The sequence below is a fragment of the Aythya fuligula genome, chromosome 5, assembly GCF_009819795.1.
Source record: "Aythya fuligula isolate bAytFul2 chromosome 5, bAytFul2.pri, whole genome shotgun sequence".
NCBI lineage: Eukaryota > Metazoa > Chordata > Aves > Anseriformes > Anatidae > Aythya > Aythya fuligula.
In genome coordinates this window covers 23,229,197-23,252,334 of record NC_045563.1, presented here as the reverse complement: position 1 = coordinate 23,252,334, position 23,138 = coordinate 23,229,197, and the positions used below count along the sequence as shown (strand labels likewise).

The 23,138-nt window shown below is 44.8% G+C and overlaps 1 protein-coding gene across 3 annotated transcripts in view; it reads right to left on the bottom strand.

Annotated features, from left to right (window-relative positions):
• KMT5B (lysine methyltransferase 5B) overlaps positions 1-20,952 on the bottom strand; it is a 28,478-nt gene extending 7,526 nt beyond the window's left edge. Inside the window, exons 1-6 of one of the 3 annotated variants that reach the window (XM_032188422.1) lie at positions 20,864-20,952; positions 13,912-14,157; positions 12,895-13,042; positions 3,455-3,620; positions 2,086-2,195; positions 462-628 (exon numbers count right to left, since the gene is read on the bottom strand). In XM_032188422.1, coding sequence (XP_032044313.1) covers positions 462-628; positions 2,086-2,195; positions 3,455-3,620; positions 12,895-13,042; positions 13,912-14,071 — 751 coding nt within the window. In that variant the 5' untranslated portion in view covers positions 14,072-14,157; positions 20,864-20,952. Of the gene's footprint in view, positions 1-461; positions 629-2,085; positions 2,196-3,454; positions 3,621-12,894; positions 13,043-13,911; positions 14,158-19,713; positions 19,735-20,863 lie in introns of those variants that run through there. The other 2 variants (XM_032188421.1, XM_032188423.1) reach the window with 2 other exon arrangements.
• Between the last annotated feature and the right edge of the window lie 2,186 nt (positions 20,953-23,138).

Here is a 23,138-nt window from a genome sequence, read left to right as displayed (position 1 = left end):
TTTTCAAATTCCCTCATTTTTAAGGTAACAGGGTTTATGGTAAATCCTACTCACTTCTCCTTCAGCATACAAATGCAACAGAATAAGCAAAGGGTCTGCGTACAAGATTGAAGGAGCCACAATGAGTTCACCTAAAAAATACGTTACAGCTGACTACGTTCACAAACTTTGCTACAGCAAGACAGAGTAGACCCCAATGCGCTCCACTAATTCAACCGCCAGTTCCAAAACCTCTGTGAAGGAAGAAGGCATCGCTCTCCAGAGCCTCCTTTGACTTTCCCAGTTCATAGCTCATTAGCTGTTGTTTGTTAAACTCCCAACAGAGCTTTGTCCTGCACTACTCCAGTATAACAGATTCAGGTATTTTCTCTAAATTCCCGTGTCATTTATCTCACATACAATAACACCTTTGAACAGAATTGCTTGTGTCATTCAACGTAGTTCCTATATTTGTTACTCACCATGATTGATAAATGCAGCAGGACCAAGCCACAGCTGTGCACAGTTTTTCCGTGTGGAATACATTACACTGAAGTCGTTTTCCCCATGTCTCAGCAGCATGTTTTCTTCCATTTCTGATAGTTCGGCAATACACCCAACAAGTAATTCTATTTTATCATTCCGTTTCCTTTATTGTAAGTAGTAGTAAAAATAAGAATATGTATCAAAAATTACGAAGTATAATAGCATGGCATTTCTTCACAAAAAAAAAAAAGCTGTCAATAGTTAGGATAAGTATATTTTTTCATCTATATGAAATAAATGTTGTATTTGGTACTGTGTAGTACTATATACAGTATTGTACAGTACTATATAGTACTGTATATATATACAGTGTATATATGTATGTGTATATATATATATATAGTACTATACAGTACCAAATGCATCACTTCTGACAGACATCATCGTCATTGTTTCTATGGTCTCTGAAGAAACAAGCAAGAGACTGAGAGTCGATTACTTCATCTACTACAGTTGTTAAAACTAAAATGATTTTTTTTCATTTTTACTTACTCCCTCAAACCAAGCATTTTAAGTGCAAAATTATCCTTTTATAGGGACTGCTCAACATTCCTTATTAGCATTATGTCTGAACAGTAGTTTTCAAACTACTGACTATTTTCCAGCTATTTTGGAGCACGACTTTTGTTTGTCTCGCTCAGGTTGTCAGGCAGGATTTTGAGCACAAGAAGTTGATTCATTTTCAACACATCTAAATATACAAAGCTTCTACCCCAAAGAATCAGGCAAGGGAGAATTAAAAACAAAATCACACACACACAAAAAAAAACAAACCACACACACACACAAAAAGATTATACCATGATTGTGGAACTTCCAGCTATAGTCATGATATAGAAACTGGCCTCAGCCTTCTTGAAGCTTGCTCTCCCACATATTGAGGCCCCAGCCCCACAGTAACAGCATGGTTATTTGGTATGCTGCCAGTGTAATGCCTAGCCACTCAATCCTACCCAGCACAGAATAGCATATCATCATCCCGGATGTGCTGTTACGAGCATCCAGAGACACACAGCAAAGCAAACAGAAATGTCTGGGGGAGGGAGGAGGTGAGGAAAGGGAAAATTAATTTTAAAATCTGGGTTAATTTGGCTATCTTGTAGTGCTGCCACTGACAGGTCTATCTTGAAACTCAAACAGGAAAAAAGGAGAAGGGAAAAATACACCAGGGTTCCAGCTTTGTGCTTCCAAGAGATATTTATCTTTCACAATCAAAATATGCAAATAACATCCTTCAGTTTCACAATGGTAGAAAACTCATTCCTCCCCTCAATTACCTGTTTTGTAACAAATCTGACATCATCCGAGTCTTGACATGGGTTTGTTTCTCATAGCAAACGAATGACTAATGATTTGAGGAAAATAATTATCCGACAGAAACAAGGTAACAAATGTGTATATTGAAAACTCTGTGACTAAGTCCAGCTATACAAGGGAATACCTCATGGATGCATGTAGCATGTATTAACTAGTCAAAGAAAAATTCCCAAATTTGATTTATAAGTAGAAACAATAAATAACAGGCAGAAACAGAATGCAACAGTAAGCTGTATTACTTACCATTCTTTCGTTGCAACTATTTTGGCTCCGTTTTGCTCAGAAGAATACCGATTACAAGGCAGTATCTCAAACCCACTGTCAGTTGCAAACATCCGTAAATAAATAAATACCTGCAATGAAAGAAAAAAAAAAATACTATTCTGTTAAAAGCAAAACAAAAAAAAAAAAGCAAGAAAAGCTGTATATAAAATGACGTAAGAAAGACAAAAGAAATACATTGCAAAGGAATGTTTTGTGCTGAAATGCATATATTTATGTTTTTAAATAATGCGTATAGTTAAGATGTTAACCTTATAACCTTATTTCTTCAAAGTGACTTGCAAAAATTCTCACATGGATAACGTGACCATCCAAAAAATTTAAAGCAGTTGAAGATGCCTTGAATGGAACGAAATTGGCCCTGCTAGTGAAAATGGATAATTTCTTCTTTAAGTCACTGAATACTTGTGTTCAAGAATTCTTCCCGGGTCTTTAAGAACCACTCAGACCTAACAATCTCATCGAGTCCAATTTTATTGATTTCTCCATGAGAAGTCTAGCTACTGAATTCAGGGACTGCTGGATCAGTTCAAGTTTTCAAGTTGTTCCTTTTGGTGGCTTTAGTTAAAAGAGAGGTTTTATTACTCAAAAAAACATTTTTAGAAGGCAGCATTTGCTGTTACTTTATTCTATGCTACTACATTTGATCCATTTTAGACTAGGAAAAGGCCAATTCCTTTTGGATGTCTGTGCAAACAATATACTCTTTCTAGAAGGAGCTCTTTTTTAAAAAAAGTAAAACAGTATTATAATTTCTTTGCAAATTTGTGTGTCAACAACCTTCGTGCTATACACAAAATTCATTTTGGGATGTTAGAAGTGGAGGAAGCAGAATGATGTTTCTACGTAAATGCCCTATACCCAAAATAGCTGAGGTATACTGCGGTATCAGGGCTTCTCCCTTTTCCTTCATCTTTGACCCACAATTTGATTTACAGTAGCTGTACATTAGAACAAACCCCAAAATCCATAATGAAAACAAACCCAAACCAAGAGTAACAACAAAAAAGTCCTCCAAACTCTTTTCTCCCAGCAGTAGGACTTCTCTCTTCTGCTGAGGACTTAAGCCAATAGCAGAAGGAACTTTGTTTTTTTCTACATGTCTATTAAATAAAAGGCAATGGAAAGTTAGCCTTTTCCCAAACCCCCTTCTCAAGTTCTCTGGGTTTTGAAAAACACAGGAAGTTCATGTTAAAAAGCAGTCAAACAAGTAATATATAACAGAGCAGCAGATTACTTCCCTTTACTACTGCTACAATCCTAAGAAACTTGTACATTTTCTTAGCCTTTCAACCATCTGAAAAAGCACATTAATTACAAATACACCTACATGTTCCTTGAACAACCTTTCCTGCATTTTGTTCTTGTTAAGAAAATAGTGCCGGGCCCAGTCACCTGACGTCAAGGACTTGAAGGCTTTTTCTAAGTGCTCATCTTTCTTAAAACGTTCAATCACCTCTTTTAGTTCTTCTTGCCTTCCTTTTATAGGTCGAAATCTGAAATAAAGAATAAAGCTATTCCAGTCCACTGTTATTCATTTGCAGTTCTTCCTCACAGTAACTCACAGCACATAGATCTTCTGCTAGCCAGATAAATGCATAAAGAAATCGACTCCTAGCATAAAGAAATTGACCATTATGCAATCAAATCACAGCCCCTCATTTCCTGAGATAAGGAGAAAGGTAAGGTAAAGCCAAGCGTACTGCTTGGAACTTTGAAGCCCTCTATTCTGCTGAGAGGCACATTTTATTTATAAAACAAATCGCTAAGATTGACCAACACAGAGTAACGTTTCAATATTTTCAACACCTCTCATTTGGAAAAAAAAACAACAGCTAAAGAACTAGTATAATAGAAGTGTCAGTGGTTAGGAGATTTAGGACAATTTAATATCACTAGAAACACATGTACAAGAAAATCCAGAAAATTAATTGGATGCTGCAAGTTTCCTAATAAAGGGATCTATGCACAGTTCTGGCTTTTGTAGTTGGGCTGGGAGATAGAAGTGTCATTTGAAATTTAAGCTCTTTACAACTTCACATGTTGCACTTAGGATTTTTTAAATAGCGAACAAACAATTAGATGATGCAACTGAAAAGTCTGAGTCAGAAGAAAAAAAAATCTCAAAATAGAAAATAAGGAACGATTTTCATGAGGGATTCCAGATCAGCTCTTGCCCTACCAAACAAACTTACTACTTACATTCATAGAAAATACACCCATTAGTGACTTCACAAAGTTTTGATAATAAGTAACACATAGCACAGGTAAAAAACTGTAGGAGTGATCTTCCACATACCCATAGAGTTTTAAGATCTTTTCCCCAAAAATACTTGCTACAGAGAATTTACATAACTAAAAATCACTGGTAGACAAAAATCTGGAAATAAACCCCTGTATATTAGCAGAGAATTCTGGCTTCTTCCCAAAGCTTGAGATTTAAGACGAACTGTCCTTCATACATGTATTTTCAACAGAAAAAAAAATGGTTATGGAAAAAACAATGCCCTATATCAATGTAAGAAGGAGCAGCCCCATTTCTGAGCTACAAAACCATCAAGAGAAAGTAGAATTTTGAGATTATGTCAAATCTCTACAAATTATCTTTAAGCATATACCCACACATAGTTTTGAGGCAGAGGGAGGGCGTGGAGTTGTGTGCTTTTAATTGGATAGCACGCCCCAGGGGAGACATCAGAAAGATAGAGAATTCCTAGGGCCACAAGAAACAATTTTCTGTAGCTCCTTCTACAGCTCACACAGCGTATGACAGAACAGTTAAACAAGTTAATCTTATGGATTTAATCAAAAGCTGTTAAGACCTATTATTTGCTTCTTTAAGTGTATACCAGCTTCCTTATCTTTAGTGGGGATTTACCATATGGATTTTACTTCCCTCTTACTTACCAAATGAAGCCCGGATTTGACGACAAAAGCAAAAAAATGGGAAACACGTTCTTCAGTTGTTTAAGTTTGTGGAAGGAACTTCATCAGCTCCTTGGCTAATAACCCTAAGTGCTGCACATCCCAATTTTAGTTTAATTAGAAATAGCTAATAATGGAGGGGATTCATTAGGAAGAAAAATGCTGTATTTATGCTCCTGATACAATAAAGAAAGGCCTCCTAACAGTACTATCACTTCTAGGGGCAGTGCAGGTTAATCAGCTTTCCATGCTTTTACACAGAACTATCTTCTCTGCAGTCTCCATCTGAAAAAGCTTCTATGTAAGATAATGACTCTGCAAGTCTTCAGATCTTTTTGAATATTGCAAAAAAAATATCAGCATAACCCTGTGAGCTTTCAGAGCAGAAGATACAGTACGTAGTTCTGAGGGACTTCAGGTAAGTATTCTTCTGGCTGGGATTAGAGCTAAGAAAATTACAGTATTTCTGTCAAGAAACAGATGATGCGCTTCTAAAACATACCCACTTAAAAATGAAGCAAATATTACACCAAAGTTTCAAATTAAGATTTTAATTAAAAAAAAACAAAAAAAAAAACAACACAACATACTTATCCTCTCTCCCTCAGAACAAACTGCCTAACAAGCTGGTGAGACCTTATTGTGGAAGAAAATTCCCTTCATATGACACACTTGGCATTTTAATCTGTAATACAAAGTCCTCCTCAACTCCCAGTCAGATACAAGCTGGAGACAATCTCCCAGTTAGCCTAAAAATACAAAGGAGCTCTCCCAGGTTTGATAGTCCTAACTCATAAAGCATCCTCAGGTATGACAGGAATTCAAAATGAGATTGCCTGAACTGAAGCTGACTAGTTTCAGAAGATGACACTTGTTTTCAGTTGGAATCGTTGACACCTCTCAAAACACAGACCCTCTGTACTGCAGCACAAGTACAGAGCACACGCCACGCACAAACCTGACAGGTCAGCAGTTTGTTTACACCTGTAACTACAAACGTTACACAAGGAAAAGGAGTACGATTTGCTGCTAAAAACTGGTCTTCAGCCATTCTTTCTGGGCTAAATGCATGACTGCCCTCTCCTTTTCATTTTCTGTGTTAAAATTGATCTCTTTTTCCCTAGAAGAGCTATCTGCAGGAACAAAGGTAGATGGAAAAACCATCACATTCAATATTGCATTAGCATCTGAAAGATGTTTTGCGCTGATAGACACAATAATACATTAAGCAGCATTTTGGTTCAAGCTGGCTAAAGAAAGCAGCATCTTAACTCCCAGGAAGAAAAAAAAAATAAAAGCAGATGCAAAGCTTAAACAGTGTCTCTTAACACACCTACAGAAAAAGAAACTACAGCCTATGTTTTCTAGGGATTAGAAGCACATCTAATAGTCCCAAAGTGGCTCTCTTATTTCCCTTCTTCCACAACATATTGTTCTCAGAGGCTGACTAGACACCTAGCCTGGACTACTTACCATAAGTAGCTCAGAACCAGGCACCAATCCTGCATACCTCTACCAATCACATTCAACACGTGTTTCTGCAGTTTTGGTTTTTTTTTTTTTGGTCATTCCACACCACTAGGAGAATTCCTTTAGTAGTCTAGCTGTAACTCATGCATTATCATTCCTGGCAAGCAGGAACAGTATGTCCCCAAGCCTTGAAAAGACCAAAAAGAAGGCTAGAAAACGGTGAAGGGATAGCAAACAAATCAAACCATTAAAAGGTCAGGTAATCTTAGGGTGTACGTCAGGCATTTGAAATCTGAAATGGGAACTGGGTCTTTTGGAGTACATGACTCCTTAGCCAAGGGTTCAAAAATCTTAGCAAGGATCTCCTGCAGCATCTCTACCAAAATGTTTTACTGAGATTACTTACATGGCAAAGAGACAAAGAAAAAGACAAGAAGGTGTCCAAACAAGCAACAGAAGTGTCCAAAGGTATGTGGAAAGAGACTGGAAACCAGCAACATGATGTAGAGCATCTCACTTCAAGGGTTCCCAAAACTCAGTGCGACAGGATGCCGCTTTGTACCTTGAGGTAGCGAGCTTTTCACTGCTCACCAGCACATGTAACTGCACTGAAAGCACGAAGACTGAGCTAGTAGAGAACACTGCGAGGCCGATTCCACACGAAAGCCCCGGTACTTTCAAGTGGCTATCGCCATGTAGACTGGAACAGGTACCTGCCGATTTGAGACACTATGGAAGCCGACGTGCCAAGAAAGCCTAAAACCTTTATCTTCCTTAAGAACCCGAGGGCCTGCTGTATTTAATAGAGACACCTGACTTCTCCAAGGAGCATTATAAAATAGCAGTTTATTCATTAGTCTTTCCCAGCACTACCTACAAGGAAGCCAACTAGTTATGAGAAACTATTTTAAGTGCTACAATTTTGGTGTTACAGAGCTTCCTCATTCACACACGACATTAACAATCTATTTATCTACTGGAAGCATCTACATGACTGTTTACCAACACCACAAAGAGATCCTGAAGAGACACTGCAGCTAAATGTATTTAAAAAAAAAAAAAAAAAAAAAAAACATACCTAAAAAGGCTTTTGTGTGTCAGTAAAATGGGAGAGTACTTCAAAGAGAAAGAGAGACAGAGAGCACAAAAAAACCCCAAACAACAATCCCAAAACTCCCAAAAAAAACAAGACACCCCCGTCTCTGAACAGAGAGCCAACTGAAGCCTGAATTATGCTGATCCAAACTTCTGGTTTGCTCCCATGAATAGCACCTGTATAAGATTCCATCGTGGAAACTGGACAAGATGCTCTTTGAACCTGACCACAGGCACTGACTCCTTGAGCTATCCTACAAACAGCTTCAGGGACCAAGTCTCACAGACCATGGATGGAGTCTGCTGCAAAACAGTCTGGCTGTTAGAAGTAAGCTAGGAATGACAAACTCAGCTATCCCAGTATCCTTACAAGCTGCAGAATAGAAAACTTTAAATTTCCATAGGAAATATTTATTTTTCCCTAGTCACCAAGATCAAAAAAATAACCTTAGGCTACTGCAATTTTCAAACCAGCTAGAGGATGATCTTATCCCAGTTAAGGGCCAAACTGAGGCTGTCTCAACAAGCAAGACGTAGGAAAATGGCTTGGTGAAGCAAAGCTCTTTCTCTCTCAAGTTTCTCTTACCTCCGGAATACTTAAAGAATCTTGAAACTCCAAGGTATAAAGCCAAAGGTCAGTGAGATGCTTGCCTATAAAGGAAGTTAAAGGAGAGGTTCTGGTAAGTTCAGAAGCACAGCACCTTCCTCAGTCACTGAGAGCAGTGAGTTTGAACAAAAAGGATAACAGGCCCTGAGAGGGTTCTGCAATAGAACCCCATGTAATGCGTGCATCTGACAGCACCACCGCATGGCAAAGAGTTTTGCTGCTAGGCCTAACTCTTAAATTCTGACTGGGAATGCCAGGAAGAGTGAATTTATCAAAACACAGCATCCCACTGGCCTCTCTCATCAACAAGCCCTTGATAGGTATTTTACTTCAGTGGCTGTAGAAAGACAGCAAATTACTGTTTAGCTCATTCCAGAGATTCAGCACAAAGCTAGCACTGCAAGGCTGTTGAACATTTCAAGACAGTATAACAAGAGCTGAAAAGAATCTGTTTATAATCAAAGTGGAAACAGTTTTTTAGTTAACATTCCCCCCCCAGTTGTTCCACGTTTAACTGCCAGTGCTGTTATCAGAAAAAAAGATGCCATATTCTTTCAAGGCCGAAGTTCAAGATCTCATTTTTTAATGATAATCTGCTTTACTTAAAATTTCTTGCACATACCACTGTGGTCAAAGCCCAAATACAGCCTAGACAGAAGTAACAAAAATTCCAGCAGCCACAAAAATCCATTCTTCTTAATATAGCTGGCAAATAAATGCATTTTTCAATAAATGCTAGGGACAGAACACAGCAGGGAAAGCCCACGTCCCTTCATTCTTACCCTGCCACTCCACACAGCAAATTTAACTTAACAGTCAGCTTGACTACTGTGTGTAAGCCTCTCCATCCTCTGGAAACAGAACACTTCTTAATGCAGTGCAGCTAAAGGTGCAACTAGAAAAAACGTGCAAGAGTAGCTTTGTTTTGTTTTTTTTTTAGGTCCAAAACATTCAGCAGCAGCAGAGCAGCTAATTCCAACGTGTCACTGTCTTTGGAAAGGAGGAGAGAGGAGGAAGAGAACCAGGAGCAAGTTAGACAACTTTACTGAATTCAGTAAAGTACAAAATAAAAATAGGGGAAGATGGAATTTACACCGAAGTCAAAGTCATTTTTGGCAGTAAGCACATAGACACTGGTGTCTGAAGAACGTACAAACTTCAGAATGAAAAAGCGTATCACTGCATAAAAGAGCTGCGTGCCTCTAACACAACATCTCCACAGTGCCACAATGCCAAAAACAAACTACAAATGGCCGTGCCACCTCCCTCAGCAGGTGCCAAATAACTTCTTCTACCTCTGAACTCTATTCAGTCAAGATGACTCTTGACTCCTTTAATTATTAGCTTGCAGTAAGCTGAAGAGAAGAGATTCAGCACAGACCCGTGGATGTAAGCGATATGGATCTGCTCTGCCCTTTTTGCCTTTATTGCCACAGGGACTCCAAGGGGCAGAGTGGCACAACCTGTCGAGCTCAGGAATGAGCAACTGCTTACACTGCGCTCTGGAGAGAAAGCAGCTTCAACTACACCATCCCCAAACACGCCTTCTCACCTTTGCTCTGGAAAACAATTGTTCTTAAAGCTTGCTCCTTCATCAGACAAAACCACCAGTTTGTAACTTCACTCAAAGCAGCAGCACAGAGCTCAGAAACACCCCTAACTTCTCCTGATACAGGCTGTGATGGGTTTGACTTCCTCAATTGCCAGGAAACTTAAGACGGAATTGCTTTCAGTGATCCCCAGCACGATGCTGAAGTTTGAGGGTATCAGGAAACAAGAGGGACAGGTAAGAGCAGCAGTATGATCAAGAGACTTGCTTAAGATTGAAATACTGACACTAGGCAATCTGTTACAAGGTGGATTAGCAATCGACACACGCAACTTCGGGACCCAGCCTCAGCCTGGGGAAAAGCAACTGAGTATAGCACTGGTGAGATAAGCAACAAGTCACTTTTTCCAATTGTCAGTTTTAATCCCTAGTGTTTGACAACCTTCAAACCAGAAAATAATAGTTTGCAAAACAACAAATGGGTTTTGTTTTTTTCAAACAGAACACGCATACAAACCGTATTAATGATACACACAGGATAGCCTTTGTCTGCTTTCACATGAGTTGTACAAGAAATGACAAAACCTCTTGGAATATCTACATTTGACAAGATAATTCTTACTATCACTTTTTTTTTTTTTTTAAAAAAGAACAAACAAACAACAACAAACTACTAACCTGCTCTTTTGCTGAGATATGAGCTACCAATATGAGGAAGATGAGCAGATGGCCTGTAAAAAGAGGGCCAGAAGCTCTAGAAACAGATCTGCTTTTCTCTTGGAAATCCAAGATGATGAAAAAAAAAAAAAAAAAAAAAAAAAATAACTTTTGGGTAAAGCCTCTAAAGACATTTCCAGATACCTTTTATGCAGTCTGTCAAATCCTTGGTGGCAAGAAAAGATTTCAGCGAAACACTGGACAAATTCAGGTGGGGATCCAACCTAAATCTTTTGAGAACTAGCTTTCAGCTCTTCCAGACATTACTGACTTGACAGCTTACAAAGCTAACAGCCCAATTCCCAAGACGGAATTGGGGACCTTCATTTTATTGCCTCAAGGGAAAAAAAAACAAAAATGCAGTCAGGTTCTCATCACCACTCTACTACTGCGTCAGTATAAAGAAGATGGTAAACCAGAAGAGAAGAAAGAGTTTCCAGTAATCATCTAGATATTTTCCTAGAATTGTATACGTTTCTTCTCTGACCAACATACTCCTGGCAAAACCAGAGAACTTTACAAACTCAGTACTCAGGTACTGATATTTTGCAGTTGGTCTAGACTTTTCATATTCTCTTTCCCCAACCTCCCCTCAGAGTTATATGGCAACAAGCAATCTCCACAGTTGTAGAAAGACTGCAGCTTGTTAGACAGAACAAAGATAATCCAAGATATGTAGCTATAAAAAGCAGAAGTCATCACTGCACCAAAAGGCAAATGAGAACTATGCTGATATCTTTATTTTCATTCACTGCAATAACAGAAACCCTCTCAACTGGACATTAAGAAAGAGTTGAGAAGATGGGTTTCTGATGGAAGTTGTAAGCCCCACCTAAGTATTTCCCACAGCACTCCAAGATTATTAATTACTGGCTTTGACGACTGCCTGTAACTATTCTCCAGGTCTGAGAAAGAAGAAGTACATGGTGATAGCCTTTGTGTAGTCTTTTCTTTCAAATTAATAATTCAAAAAGTATTTTATGCGTTGAAAACATCTGCAGAAACAATAATGTTTAAAAAAGCAGCCTCTCCAACTATTGAACAATATAGAATTCCCTTTTTTAGGGAAAAGCAAAAGTATGAGCTACTTCTATAAAGTTTTAGACTACCATTCATGCAACAAAGACAAACAAAAACGGGGTTTTGAGCATATATATTTAGCTCAATTAACTGCTGGAAACACAAACATACAACGACAACTGAGCATCTACCAAATGTGGACATCTATTGTGACCAACAGCACGGAAAGACCAGGGAGACTGCCAGGATTCCTCTTAAAGATGAATGTTGCACACTCCATGGAAAAAGAAAAATCTCTCTGTAGCAAGTCTTTACAGTTACTAGACCCACACTGCTGCAATTTCATGTAGAATTTGCAAGGTCGGTTTATATCAGCGACCATTTATGTTATGTGAGAACACCAATTAATCTAGCATTCATTTGTCAAACGATCACCTTGTTACATACACACAGACTCTACGCAACTGATACTCTGGTTATGCACAGGTTCTTCTTTAAAAACATCCACAGCAACAGTTGTGAGGGTTGAGAAGCCTGCTTTTCATGATGTGCTGCCTGGAAACCCCAGCTCAGACCAAGGTTCCCCCATTTATTTGTACAGTTAGAAGCACATAGTTCCTGTCCTTAGAAACTTATTTGTATACAGCTTCTTCATTAAGCTGCCAATACAGATCTTTTGTGCAAACAAAAGCTTAATGGGTATCTACAGAGCACACTTCTAATTGGTGGTACATCTGCAGAACAGGAAGAAGCATGCAACAACTAAACTACAGGTCCACATTGAATTTAGGCAGGAGTATCCGTACAGGCGCGTAACAGTGCAAAAGCATTTGCAATTCTGATAAACAGGCTCCCAGTGTGCACATTAATTTGTCTTCCATATACAGACATATCTGAGCAGCATTTCTTCAGCATGGATCTGCAACAACTTGAGATCAAGTGGCACCAACACTGGAGTGCTCAGAAGTAAATCTTGAGATCTTGGACAAGTTAAAAACAAACAAACAAAAACTAACCCGTGAAATAAATAGAAAATACACTCCCCAAACAATAACTCTGATCTTTGAAGTGTTATTTCAAATGACAAAAGGTTTAAAACTTAGGATTAGTTAACTGTTTAAGCCAGAAAGCAGTGTCTATTAACATTCTGTTCCACAGCAGAAGCTGTTGTTAAGGCTGATAGGACGACCTACACCAGCGGTACAAACCCACACCGCTACAGAGCTCTGAGTTCCAGTCTCAAAGGCAGCACCACTTCAAAGGCTGAAGCCACTTGCACATTATCATTTTTCAGACTTTTGTAAACATGCAGGAAATTCCACAGTTATCATCTTAATTGATGTAATCAGAGGACCATTTCTCTTCTAGGAAAATAAAGACAAGTTACCTAGTATTCATTTTGTGTGTCTGAAAACCTAAATAGGGATCAAGAACCAAGCTAGTTGCTAGGTCATCGTTTTCACACAGTTCCTTGGCAGACATTCCAGAGGAAGGCACATAACGACTTTGACCCTCAAATCCTGAAGCACCGCTACCTGCAAACGAGAAAGCATAAAGCAGATATCATTTATGGAACGTTCTAAAACTCAGCTACAGGGGGGTGAATGAGAAGCAACTGCAGGTTGCAGGTTAAAAAAAACACACAAAATAAAACAGAAACAACAACAGAAACCACCCTGAAGATAATAGAATTTCTGAAGAAGCAAAAGCACAGTTAAATTTCTCACTCTTGCTTTTGCTGGTTAATATAGCTGACAGCAAGGAGAGTATTTTAGAATATATTTTATGTGTGTCTTTTATTTTGGTTTCCTGCTCTCTCCACCTCCCCAAATGCAAGCAACTCTCCAGAGTAAGCAACCCAATCATACCCAACTCTATTCAGGTCTATAGGTGTGACAAAGCCGTGAAAGTTTAAACTAGATTGTCCTAAAACCCGAATCAAGGGTTTACTCCAACTTCATATTTTGTTCTTCACCCCAAGTCAACAGCAAAAAATAAAAATCCATGGTCCTTAAAACGGCTTCATAGCTATTATTGATACACGTAACCTCCCTGAAAACAGGGTTTACTTCTACATGCACATTCACTAAGAGTTGGGCTCATAACTCAAATGGGATCTTATCTACTTCCAATCACACTAGGTCTCAGCTAGTGCCCATCATGTATGTAAATTCTGAACTGGTTATGTGCAAAATACAATTACTTAACTTTTAAACTGATCTGAAGAGATCCATATTCCTGAAATTAGTTACTACATCCAACACATACAAACCTACTTCATACTGCTGGTGAGAGCTTCATGCTGAGTGCATACCTCCTTTGCGAATTAAGATCTGACAGAAGCTGACTTACAAATTGAAGGAAGAGCCACAAAGAACAATAAACTGCACAAATGTGTACGTACATCTGTTTGATCTTCTCTCGACTCCATTTTTGCCAGTCTTCGGATTCTCCTTTCCTGTATGCTGCAGTTTGGTCTGATTCTGTGCGTGGTCATTAGACGACTTGCTTCCACTTCTCCTGCCATTCACCACCATGTTCTTGGATTCTCCCAGCCACTTCATTCCCCCAGACAGCCTGACCCAGTTGCATTTAGTCTCTTTTCAAAAGGCTCGGAGAAGTGGATGAATAATTTCAGTTCCGATTCCTACTGGAAGAAAAAAGATAATCATAATTAGAACTTCCTGGGAGACCTGTTTCCAAGACACAACTTTTAAAACCAACAAAAAAAAAAGTGAGCTGTATTTGCATTAGGAAGAATGAAAAGTAGTTGATTAGCACCGGTACGGGAAACTGTCACAAATACAGACATCCATGGGTGAACTTCTGTCCTACAACTTACTACCACATCTGGAAGCAAAGACAGAATCCTAAAGCTGATAAATTAAAGGCAACATCTATACAGTGAGAGAGACACCCCCTATGTAATTATACTGAGACACACACAAATACACAGCTATGTGACTCCACAAATGTCACATACAAAGTGTCTGACTCCAAAATGTCACTTTTACATATACCCCCAATTAAGATTGGATTTCCTAATAAATGTAACGTAACCTGCTTTGAGCTCTACAGCTACAAATGACATTATACAAACATCCCCTAAAAAGCAGTGAAGACGACAGTGAGATATTAAAAAACACAGAAAGCTGGCAGCATTTTTGGAACGGAGGGGGGAGGAAGATGTTACAACCTCCTTGGAGAATTAGAGTTCAAAAAATCTTCAGTGATGATCTAGAGGACCTGGGCAGCTATTTTAGTTACTGGTCCAGGTAACAAAACCAACCAACTAACCACCCACCCCACCAACCAACACAGCACATTGCTGGCCCATTGAGCCAGCTGTGTTACGTGGGGTCACAAGCGGAGCATTAAACGTACAGCATAGGAACAGGCAGCACAGCACACGCTAGTTTTCGCCTGCAGGCTGGATACCTTTTGCATAAATAATTATCATACAAGAAAGCTACTAATGCTTTTGTACATGGCTGTGTCTATAACTGTCCATAACTTGCAAGGAAAAAAAGCCTAACGGTGATCTGCACAATTTTACAATTGCATTTATGCATTTGATCCATTTACTTGGTTTAAAGTCATTCTCCTCTTTGCAGTTTTGGCACAAAGAAATTGTGCCTTTTTTATTATTAACAAAACTCCAACAGCATTAGTGCTCAAGCTGTCTACGCTCAGCACATGTTATCAGGGAACAACCCCACTTAAATCCAGCGGAAGAAATTCATCAGAAACTACCAGACGTTTTGAAACAGCATCTCGTGTAGGAGCTCTGCTTTTCATCAGCCAAGGCTGGCAAAATACTGGACTTCTGCTGGGCACCGATGTGTTCAGGCTCCTTAAAGCCGCAGCAGTATTTATGGCCAGATCATAAGTAACTACAAGTTACTTAAAAGATTCAGAAACACGAGCCATTAGACAGTGGAGACTTAACAGCTGCATTGCCTCCAACGTCTCACTAGAGCCACCACCCGGAGGTTTACAGGTTTTAGGAGCTTTCACAACTTGTCACAGGACAGGAATATTATTGACCAAGTGCAATGGGAGTAGACCGAGGACAAAGCAGCCAAGCTATTGCCTCAATGTGGAGAGGAAAATAAGAGGAGTTCAGTGGATGAGGAATTTTCTTGCTGCCAGTGACAGAAGGGGTTGGCTTTTACCTGAAGATAAATATATACGCACAGATACGTTAGCAAGGAAAATAAAACTTCTTGCCACCCCAACTTCTTCTGGAATACAGCCGCTCTGGGAAGATCTACCTGATAAAACAACCCTTACCTTTCACTCTCTCCGCTCCTCAATCCACTGATTGAACAGGTCTGCATATGCCACTTAAATCCTGGTGCTCTGTGTTAGTAGCCATGGTAATAAAGAGCATTAAACCAAACTGCTACAGACTTCTACCAAACTCAAGCTCTGTCTTTGTGACCAGGAGCAAGCCCTGGCATGGCAGAGCGCTGCAGCTAAGGGGCCGCAGGCAACCCAAGGGCAGCACGAAGCCACCCGCACACCAATACTGGCACAAGGCAGCAGCTGACTGGCAGCTACCAAGTATGGGAGCTGCACTCGAGCTAGGAAAAAAAAGTGGCTGCTGCATGGAGAAGGAAACCCACTTCTGAAGATGATGCAAGGCTTTAGGAGGGCGGCTGCTATCTGCAGCAAGACGCTTCTGTCTAAACACGAGGTGGCAAAGGGAAGTACGACAGCAAGGTAAGAAGGACCACGGCTACAGAAGAGCACTCACACCACACTGAGCATTAGGAAAAATAAATATTTGCTTCTGCTGCAGAACGTATTTACAGAGGTGACACCAAAAGTCTCCCCCGCAGCAAAACCAGCGAGTAACTCAGTGAAGCCCAGCAAAAATCCTCACGAAAACCCGTTCTTCGTTTGAGCCCAGCAGCCGGGTGAGCAAGGAAACTTCTGTCTCCACTGACTGCTGCCTCTTATTTTCCAACGCTGGCCAAACGAAGAGCTTCAGGCACCCCAGCGTGCGTCTGCTGCCCCTGCTCCCCTTCCACCAACACACAGATGCTGCTTTCAGGAGATGGCACCAACAGAGGCTCCTTCACAGCGAGCATCACGGCTCCTTATGCCCAGACAGAACCGAGCGAGAGATGCCCCACTGATCACCACCGGGAGACCCTCTAACAGCCTCAGACGTGACTTGCTTGCCCCGTCAGGCTCACACCGACTGACAGGCCCTTTAGGGATAAAGGGAGAAGAGGAAGAGAGGAAATCCACCTCCCTGCTCAAGCAAGCAGCTCTGCCTGGAGCCCACCTGCACCTCCACACTCCTGCAGTCCTGGGGAAGGGCTCTGCCACCGAATGTCTCACCCCGCGCACAGCTCACCTACCGGATGGATTTACCCATGCTTTTACAGCCCCCAGCAAAATCACAGCTTCCAAGCAACACTAATTCGATGGAAACATCCCCACTGTTTTAACCCTTTACCCCTCCTCCTCCTACTTCTTGTAACTCTGCTGCTTTTTACACTCCTCCTGCTGTAGCTTTACTATTTCCCCAAGCTTCGAAACGCATCTCAGCTGTGCCTCTCATGGAGCACTTCAGTGCTTCCAAAACAGAGCCCCACCTTCCTTCACCTGATGTTCAGTCTCTTGAACCTGTCAACACATTTCCCAAACGTTATTTTGTTTCAGCCCCACCGGGAAGCACCTGAAGCACGCTCACCCTGCCACTGCTCAGCAGGCCCTCCCGAAGGCAGCTGCTGCCACAAGTGTTTCTGAGGCTGACTAACGAGAACCCTTCTGATTTGTATTGCATATGAAAGGCTTTGTACAGTAGAAAACGTAGTAAAGTCTCCATGCATTTGAGTAAAATAGTTCTGTGACTGTTAAAATAGACTTCAAAGGCTGGCTGATCCTCCCGAGCTCCAGTCTGTGCTATCTATGCAGTCAGTAACGGCTTGTTGGGAGGGAAAAGAGAAAAACCACAGCTGCACGAAAACAACCAATCACTAAACCCTACACCATACAAACGTATAGATCAGCGACCCTAAGGAATTCAGCTATCATTTACTTTAGTCTTCCATAACACAGCTTTGGCATATAAATCCTTATTATTTAAAGGACAGGGACAGTTTTGAGCAGAAACAGGGGATCTGGTCCACCAGGTTCCCAAACAGGCAGGGTCATCCTCCCCTCCAGTGCACAGGCAGGCAGGGTAAGCGCTGGTCCCTGACCCAGTCATTTTGTAATTTAATTACAGCTGCAAAAAGCCTTCCTCAAGAGGACAGCAGCTAAAGTACATGCAGGCTGCAAACAAAAAAGACCCACTGAGCACATCTCCTGCTTCTCCGGCCAAATCAGTGAGAGCAAGAGACGGGGGATGTTCCCTTGCTGGGAGCTCTAGAAGAGGAGCAGACCTCTGCATTCAGGAGGCAGAGCCAGAGCACGCAGTCAGTTTCTCTGTGGGATCCCCAGGCTGTAGATGGTTTCGCTGCGACCGCCTCACCTGGGCAACAGAAGATGAGCACTACTCAAAGCACTCAGGTTGGGGGGATATGAGAGAAAGCCTCCGGGCAAAAGCTGAGCTGAATAAAAACCTCCCGTAGCTTCAAGTCATTCTTACAGCTTTCCTACACCTGATTTCTGTTACTACCTTTGAGGCCAGCAGCTCACTGTGCCTCCCCTTCTGCTGGCTCACAAAGGGCCCAGCGTCACTTCCAAAGGGAGCCCGGTGCCATACGTGACACCACGACCTGCTGTTACGGGTAATAAGCCAAAGCAGATCTGGCCACGGAGCAGAGGTCTCTGCAACCACAGAAGGCCCCAAAAGAAGCAGAGATTTGGTTTATGTCCCACAAATCTCTGGAGCCCAAGCCGTATCTTACAGAAAGCTCAGGCGGTCCCAAAGCACCTCAGGGATCCAGGAGCTGAGGCTGCAGCTCCTCGGGGGTGTCACAAGCACCCAGGCAGCAGCTTCTGCAACCCTGCTGCTGCGGTGCTGCCTTTGGCCACCTGATCCCACACCCCCTTTAGACTTTGCTTGCCCCTAGCATGGAGCTGTTCAGCAAATTAAAACACAAGGAGAACATTTGCTTTTCCCGTAGCATTTCAACTAGTTAGTTCTCACAACTAGCTCAGGGCAGCACGGGACGTGGCTCAGACATGGCACTGGAGGCTCCAGGACCACGGTAAAACTCACTCAGGACAACTCAAACGCTTGGAGATCTGCAGCCCTGGGCAGCAGGTTCGTGACAGGACATGGATTCAAAACTGACCCCAAACCGGGCTCCAGTCCCTCCGCAACAGCTCTGTCTACACATTCCCACCTTCTCCTGTACCGGTTCTTTCACAGCCACAAGATTTTTGCCTACCAGTTTGGAAACTAATCCAGTTACAAGGTGGGCACAGAAGGAACAGCGTGCCAGTATGAAGAGGCAGAGAGGGAACGAACGGACAGCAGGGCTTGAGCAGCTCCTGCTCCTTCTCTCCCCTCACCTCTGCCACCACGGTGCCCCTTTAGGGCGAACCTGAGTGAAGCTCAGTCTGCAGCAAGCCAACACCAAGCACCCTGAAGGGCTCCACATCGTTAACCCAGCAGGCAGGAGCAGGTCCCTTCTGCTGGCTGAATGAGCTCAACACGTTCAGCCAAGGCCGCAGTGGGCACGAGCTGGCTGCCACGAGCACTTCGCAGCAGCCTAACAGCAGCACAACAGCTGAGCAGGGACCGGCAAAGCCCCAACTCCAGCAGCGAGCAGCTCGCAGGGCACGAGGACAGTGTGGGGAGGCAGCAAGACGCGCTCTAGGAAGCGGTGAGCAGCACTCAGCTCGTTCTGCTCCCAAATCCTTCTCCGAGCTGCCTGAACCCAGCACTGGGTTCGCTGCTCAGCCCGGGAGCACCCTACCTGCCGCCCGCTGCGCCGGGGCCGCTGCTCCCCGCGAGGAGCACACTGGGAGCTGTAGTCCTGCCGCGGGGCAGCGCCAGCGGGGCCAGAGGGAGCTGCAGGAGCCGCGCTGGTGCTGCCAGCAGGTGCAGGCACCTCCGCCGCACGGCCACCAAACGGGCAGCACTGATGCCGGGCTTTGAGCGGGTCTTATCGTCCAGCTCGGCCGGGCGTAACGCGGAGCTGTTTGTGTGTTTCTGCCGGGCTCCAGAAACAAAACAGCACGAAGGTAAACAAAAAAAATATCTCATTTTTCGACCAAGTGAGCCTGATGTGCTTACTCAATCTGACTGAAATCTTTCCAAGTTCCTCACACGGTGCCACTTCAGTGCCTTAAGCCTTCCTTTATGCAAAGGAAAAGTTCCTTTTAAACGAAAGCAGCAAAGGATGCTTCAGCGGCAGGCCTCCCGAGCAGGGCCACGGCTTCGTACCGATTGATACTTCTCTAACAAGCTTTAGCCTCGTCGATTAAAGGCTCCCACCGCTCTGGGGTTCCCACCCCCGGCCACCCCCTGCGCGCTGTCCCGTGCTGCATGCCCGCAGCCCCGTGCCGCAGCCCCTCCCATTGTCCGTGCCGCGGCCGCACGGGGTCCCCGCTCCGCCTTTCCCGGCGAGTGCCGCCGGCTCCGCGGCGGGCTCGGGAGCGGCAGGGCCCGGCCCCAAACGGCCCCCACGGCCCGGAGGGTGCCCGGCCAGGAGGCTGCGGGCCGGGGAGGGCCGAGGAGGGCCGGGAGCCGCTCCCCGTTCCCCTGCTGCCCCCTAGGGCCCGGCCCCGCCTGCGGCCGCCCCCCGGCCCCCAGCGGCCCCGCAGCGCCACGCCAGGCCCCCCCTAACCCCACAGCCCCCCTAACCCCGCGGTCACCCCCTCAACCCCACGCACCCCTAACCCCACACCCCCCTTAACCCCACCACTCACCTCTTAGCCCCTCCTTAACCCCAGCGACCCCATTAACCCCCTCCTTAACCCCACACCCCCCCCAACCCCACACCTCCTACCCCAACCCCACAGCCCCCCCTTAACCCCACAGGCCCCCTCTTAGCCCCGCCCTGAACCCCAGTCCCCCCGTAAGCACCCCCTTAACCCCACAGCCCCCACACCTAACCCCAGCCCCCCTTAACCCTAAACCTCCCTAACCCCACACCCCTCCCCTTAACCCCACAGCCCCCCCTCACCCCCACACCCCTCCCTTACCCTCCCTATACCCCCCCCTTACCCCCCCATCCCCCAAACCCACAGCTCCCCCCTCACCCCCCACACCCCCCCCTTCACCCCACACCCCATACTCCACCCCACACCCCCCTCACCCCACAGCTTCCCCCCCAAACCCCACAGCCCACAGCTCCTCCCCCCCAGCCCCCTGCTCGCAGGGCCCCGGGGGTCGCCGGCCGCCATCTCGCCCCCCTCCCCCCCCCCCCTTCCCCGTCACTCACCTCCCGGCCGCCCGCCGCGCTGGGGTGCCCCCGCCGCCGGTGCTGCCCCAGCCTCCGCCGGGGGGAAAAAATGAATCATCAAAAAGGAAAAGAGCGAGAAAGGACGGGGGGGAGGAAAAAAAAAAAAAAAAAAAAAAAAGGAGGAAGGTGGGGGAGAAAAAGAGGAGAGCCGGCGAGAAAGGAGGAGGGGGAGGAGGAAAAAAAAATCAGGAGGAGAAAAAAAAAAAAAAGCGGCGATAATGGTAAAAAAATAATTCCGAGTGGGGGGAGGAAAAAAATGGCGGATTAAAATCCAAGATGGCGGCGCCGAGGGGCGAGCGATGCAGGGGGGAGGCGATGGCGAGAGCCGCCGCCGGATCCTTCCGCCGGCCCCCGCGAAAAAGAGTCCCCCGGGCTCCCTCACGGAGCCCCCGCGGGGCGGCGGCAAGGCCGGGCCGCCGCCGCTCCCCCCTGCTGTCGCTTCTCCTTCTCTCCGCGGGGAGCCCTCTCTCCGCCGCTCCGGCGGTCGAGGCGAGCCGCGGCGCTGCGAAGTTTTCCTTCTTCTTCTTTCCGCCGCGCAGCCCGCGACCTCCTCGCCCCGGCCGGGGAGACGCCGCCTGCCCGTGTGGTGCCGGCGGCGGAGGGACACCGCGGCCGCCTTGCGCCTGGCGGAAGGATACGGCGCTCGAAATAAACCTCGCCTTCTCTTCAACCTGCGCCGCCTCTTCCTCCTCCTCCTCTTTCTCCTCCTCTCCCTCACGCCGCCATCCAGCGAGCCCCCGGAGGAGGCTCGGCGCGGCTCGCAGCCCCCGTGGCGGCGCCGTGCAGGCAGCGCAGGGATTTGTTGAGGGAGGGCGGAGGGGGGGGTAGGAAACGAGGTCTGGGGCGTCCCGGCCGTGTGAGGAAAGAAGTCCCGGTGGAGGGATCCCTCCGCGCGGGCTGCCCTTTAAATGCGAGGCGTCCCCTCAGTGTGGGGCTGGGTCGGGCAGAGCCGGGGTCGGGTGGGGATCGCACTGAGCCCCCTGTGTTTGAACGCTTCTTCCCCAGCCCTGAGGGCTCGGAGGAGGCTGTGCGGGGGATAATCCGCCCTGTCCCGCTTGAGGCAGCCCCTTCGTGGAGCATCGGGCACCTGCTTCCCTCTTCCGCGTCCTCGCAGGGCCATTTAAAAATGGCCCCGGCGGGGAGGCGGCGGCCGCCGGGCTGCTGAGGGGCCGGGGGCGGTGTGGGGGCGCCCCCCGGCAGGAACAAAAGGCGCCTTTGCGCCGGGAAAAACCGCAGCGGGGACACCTCGGGACCTCCCGCCAGCAGAAAGCGTGTTTCTATTCAGTGCTCGATTAAATATATGCAAGGGGAAACGCGGTGCTGCCAACCATTGTCCCCTTGCAGGAGGTGGAAAAGTCAAATGTTTTCTGCTCGAAGTTGAGAAGTTTTGTTACATCCTTAAAGTACTGAGTTGTCCTTTGTGTTTCTTGACGTATGATACACCCGTTGCGGTTCTTGTTCTCCAATGTGTTTTATTTTTATAAGTTTACCAGAAGCCTTTTAGGCTGAGTTCATTGTAAGGTGCCATCAACGCTTGTGGAGAAGGAGCAGATTCACCACACGGCGACTTTCCACAGCTATTTGCCAGGAATATCAATTCCTCGGTTGTCTTCTGGTATTATCCTTAGTAGGGAACTAAAGATTTTAAATAAAATGTAATTTCACATTAGAACTGGTGTTAATTGTTCTTTAATTATCCAAGCGATACAATATCTGGGAATGGCGTGTATTCCAACAAAACAAATTTTAAATACATTGATTTTACTGCAGTAACAAGAAATGACTTCTGAAGCTGAGATTTGGGCTGAGTTGTTAAACTAGATTAGCACAGATTTTTACACCTGAATTATAAACCCCTGGAATATTTACTTCAGGTCAGAATCGGCTGTTAACAAGGCCACAAGCAGTGCCACTGATAGTATTAGTAACAATATTTGAATATTGTTTTATAGACGCATCAGCTTGTTTGGTGTGTTTACGGGAATGACTACAGCCATCTCCTGAGTTCAGATATTGCCGGACGGGAAGATGCCAGCTTTGGTCCTGGTGGCGACAAGGGTTTGCCATAGCTCCAGCAGTGGGTGTAGCTGCAGCAGGGCACACAAAAAAACTTATTTACTATGGACTCCAGCCAGTGATCTGACAACAACACCCTGGCTGAATCCGAAAGGATGCTTTTTCAGAATACATTTATCTAAAACTTGCTTCTTCTGCTCTTCAGGTAGCAATTACAAAAGTTAAAGAAAAAAAAAAA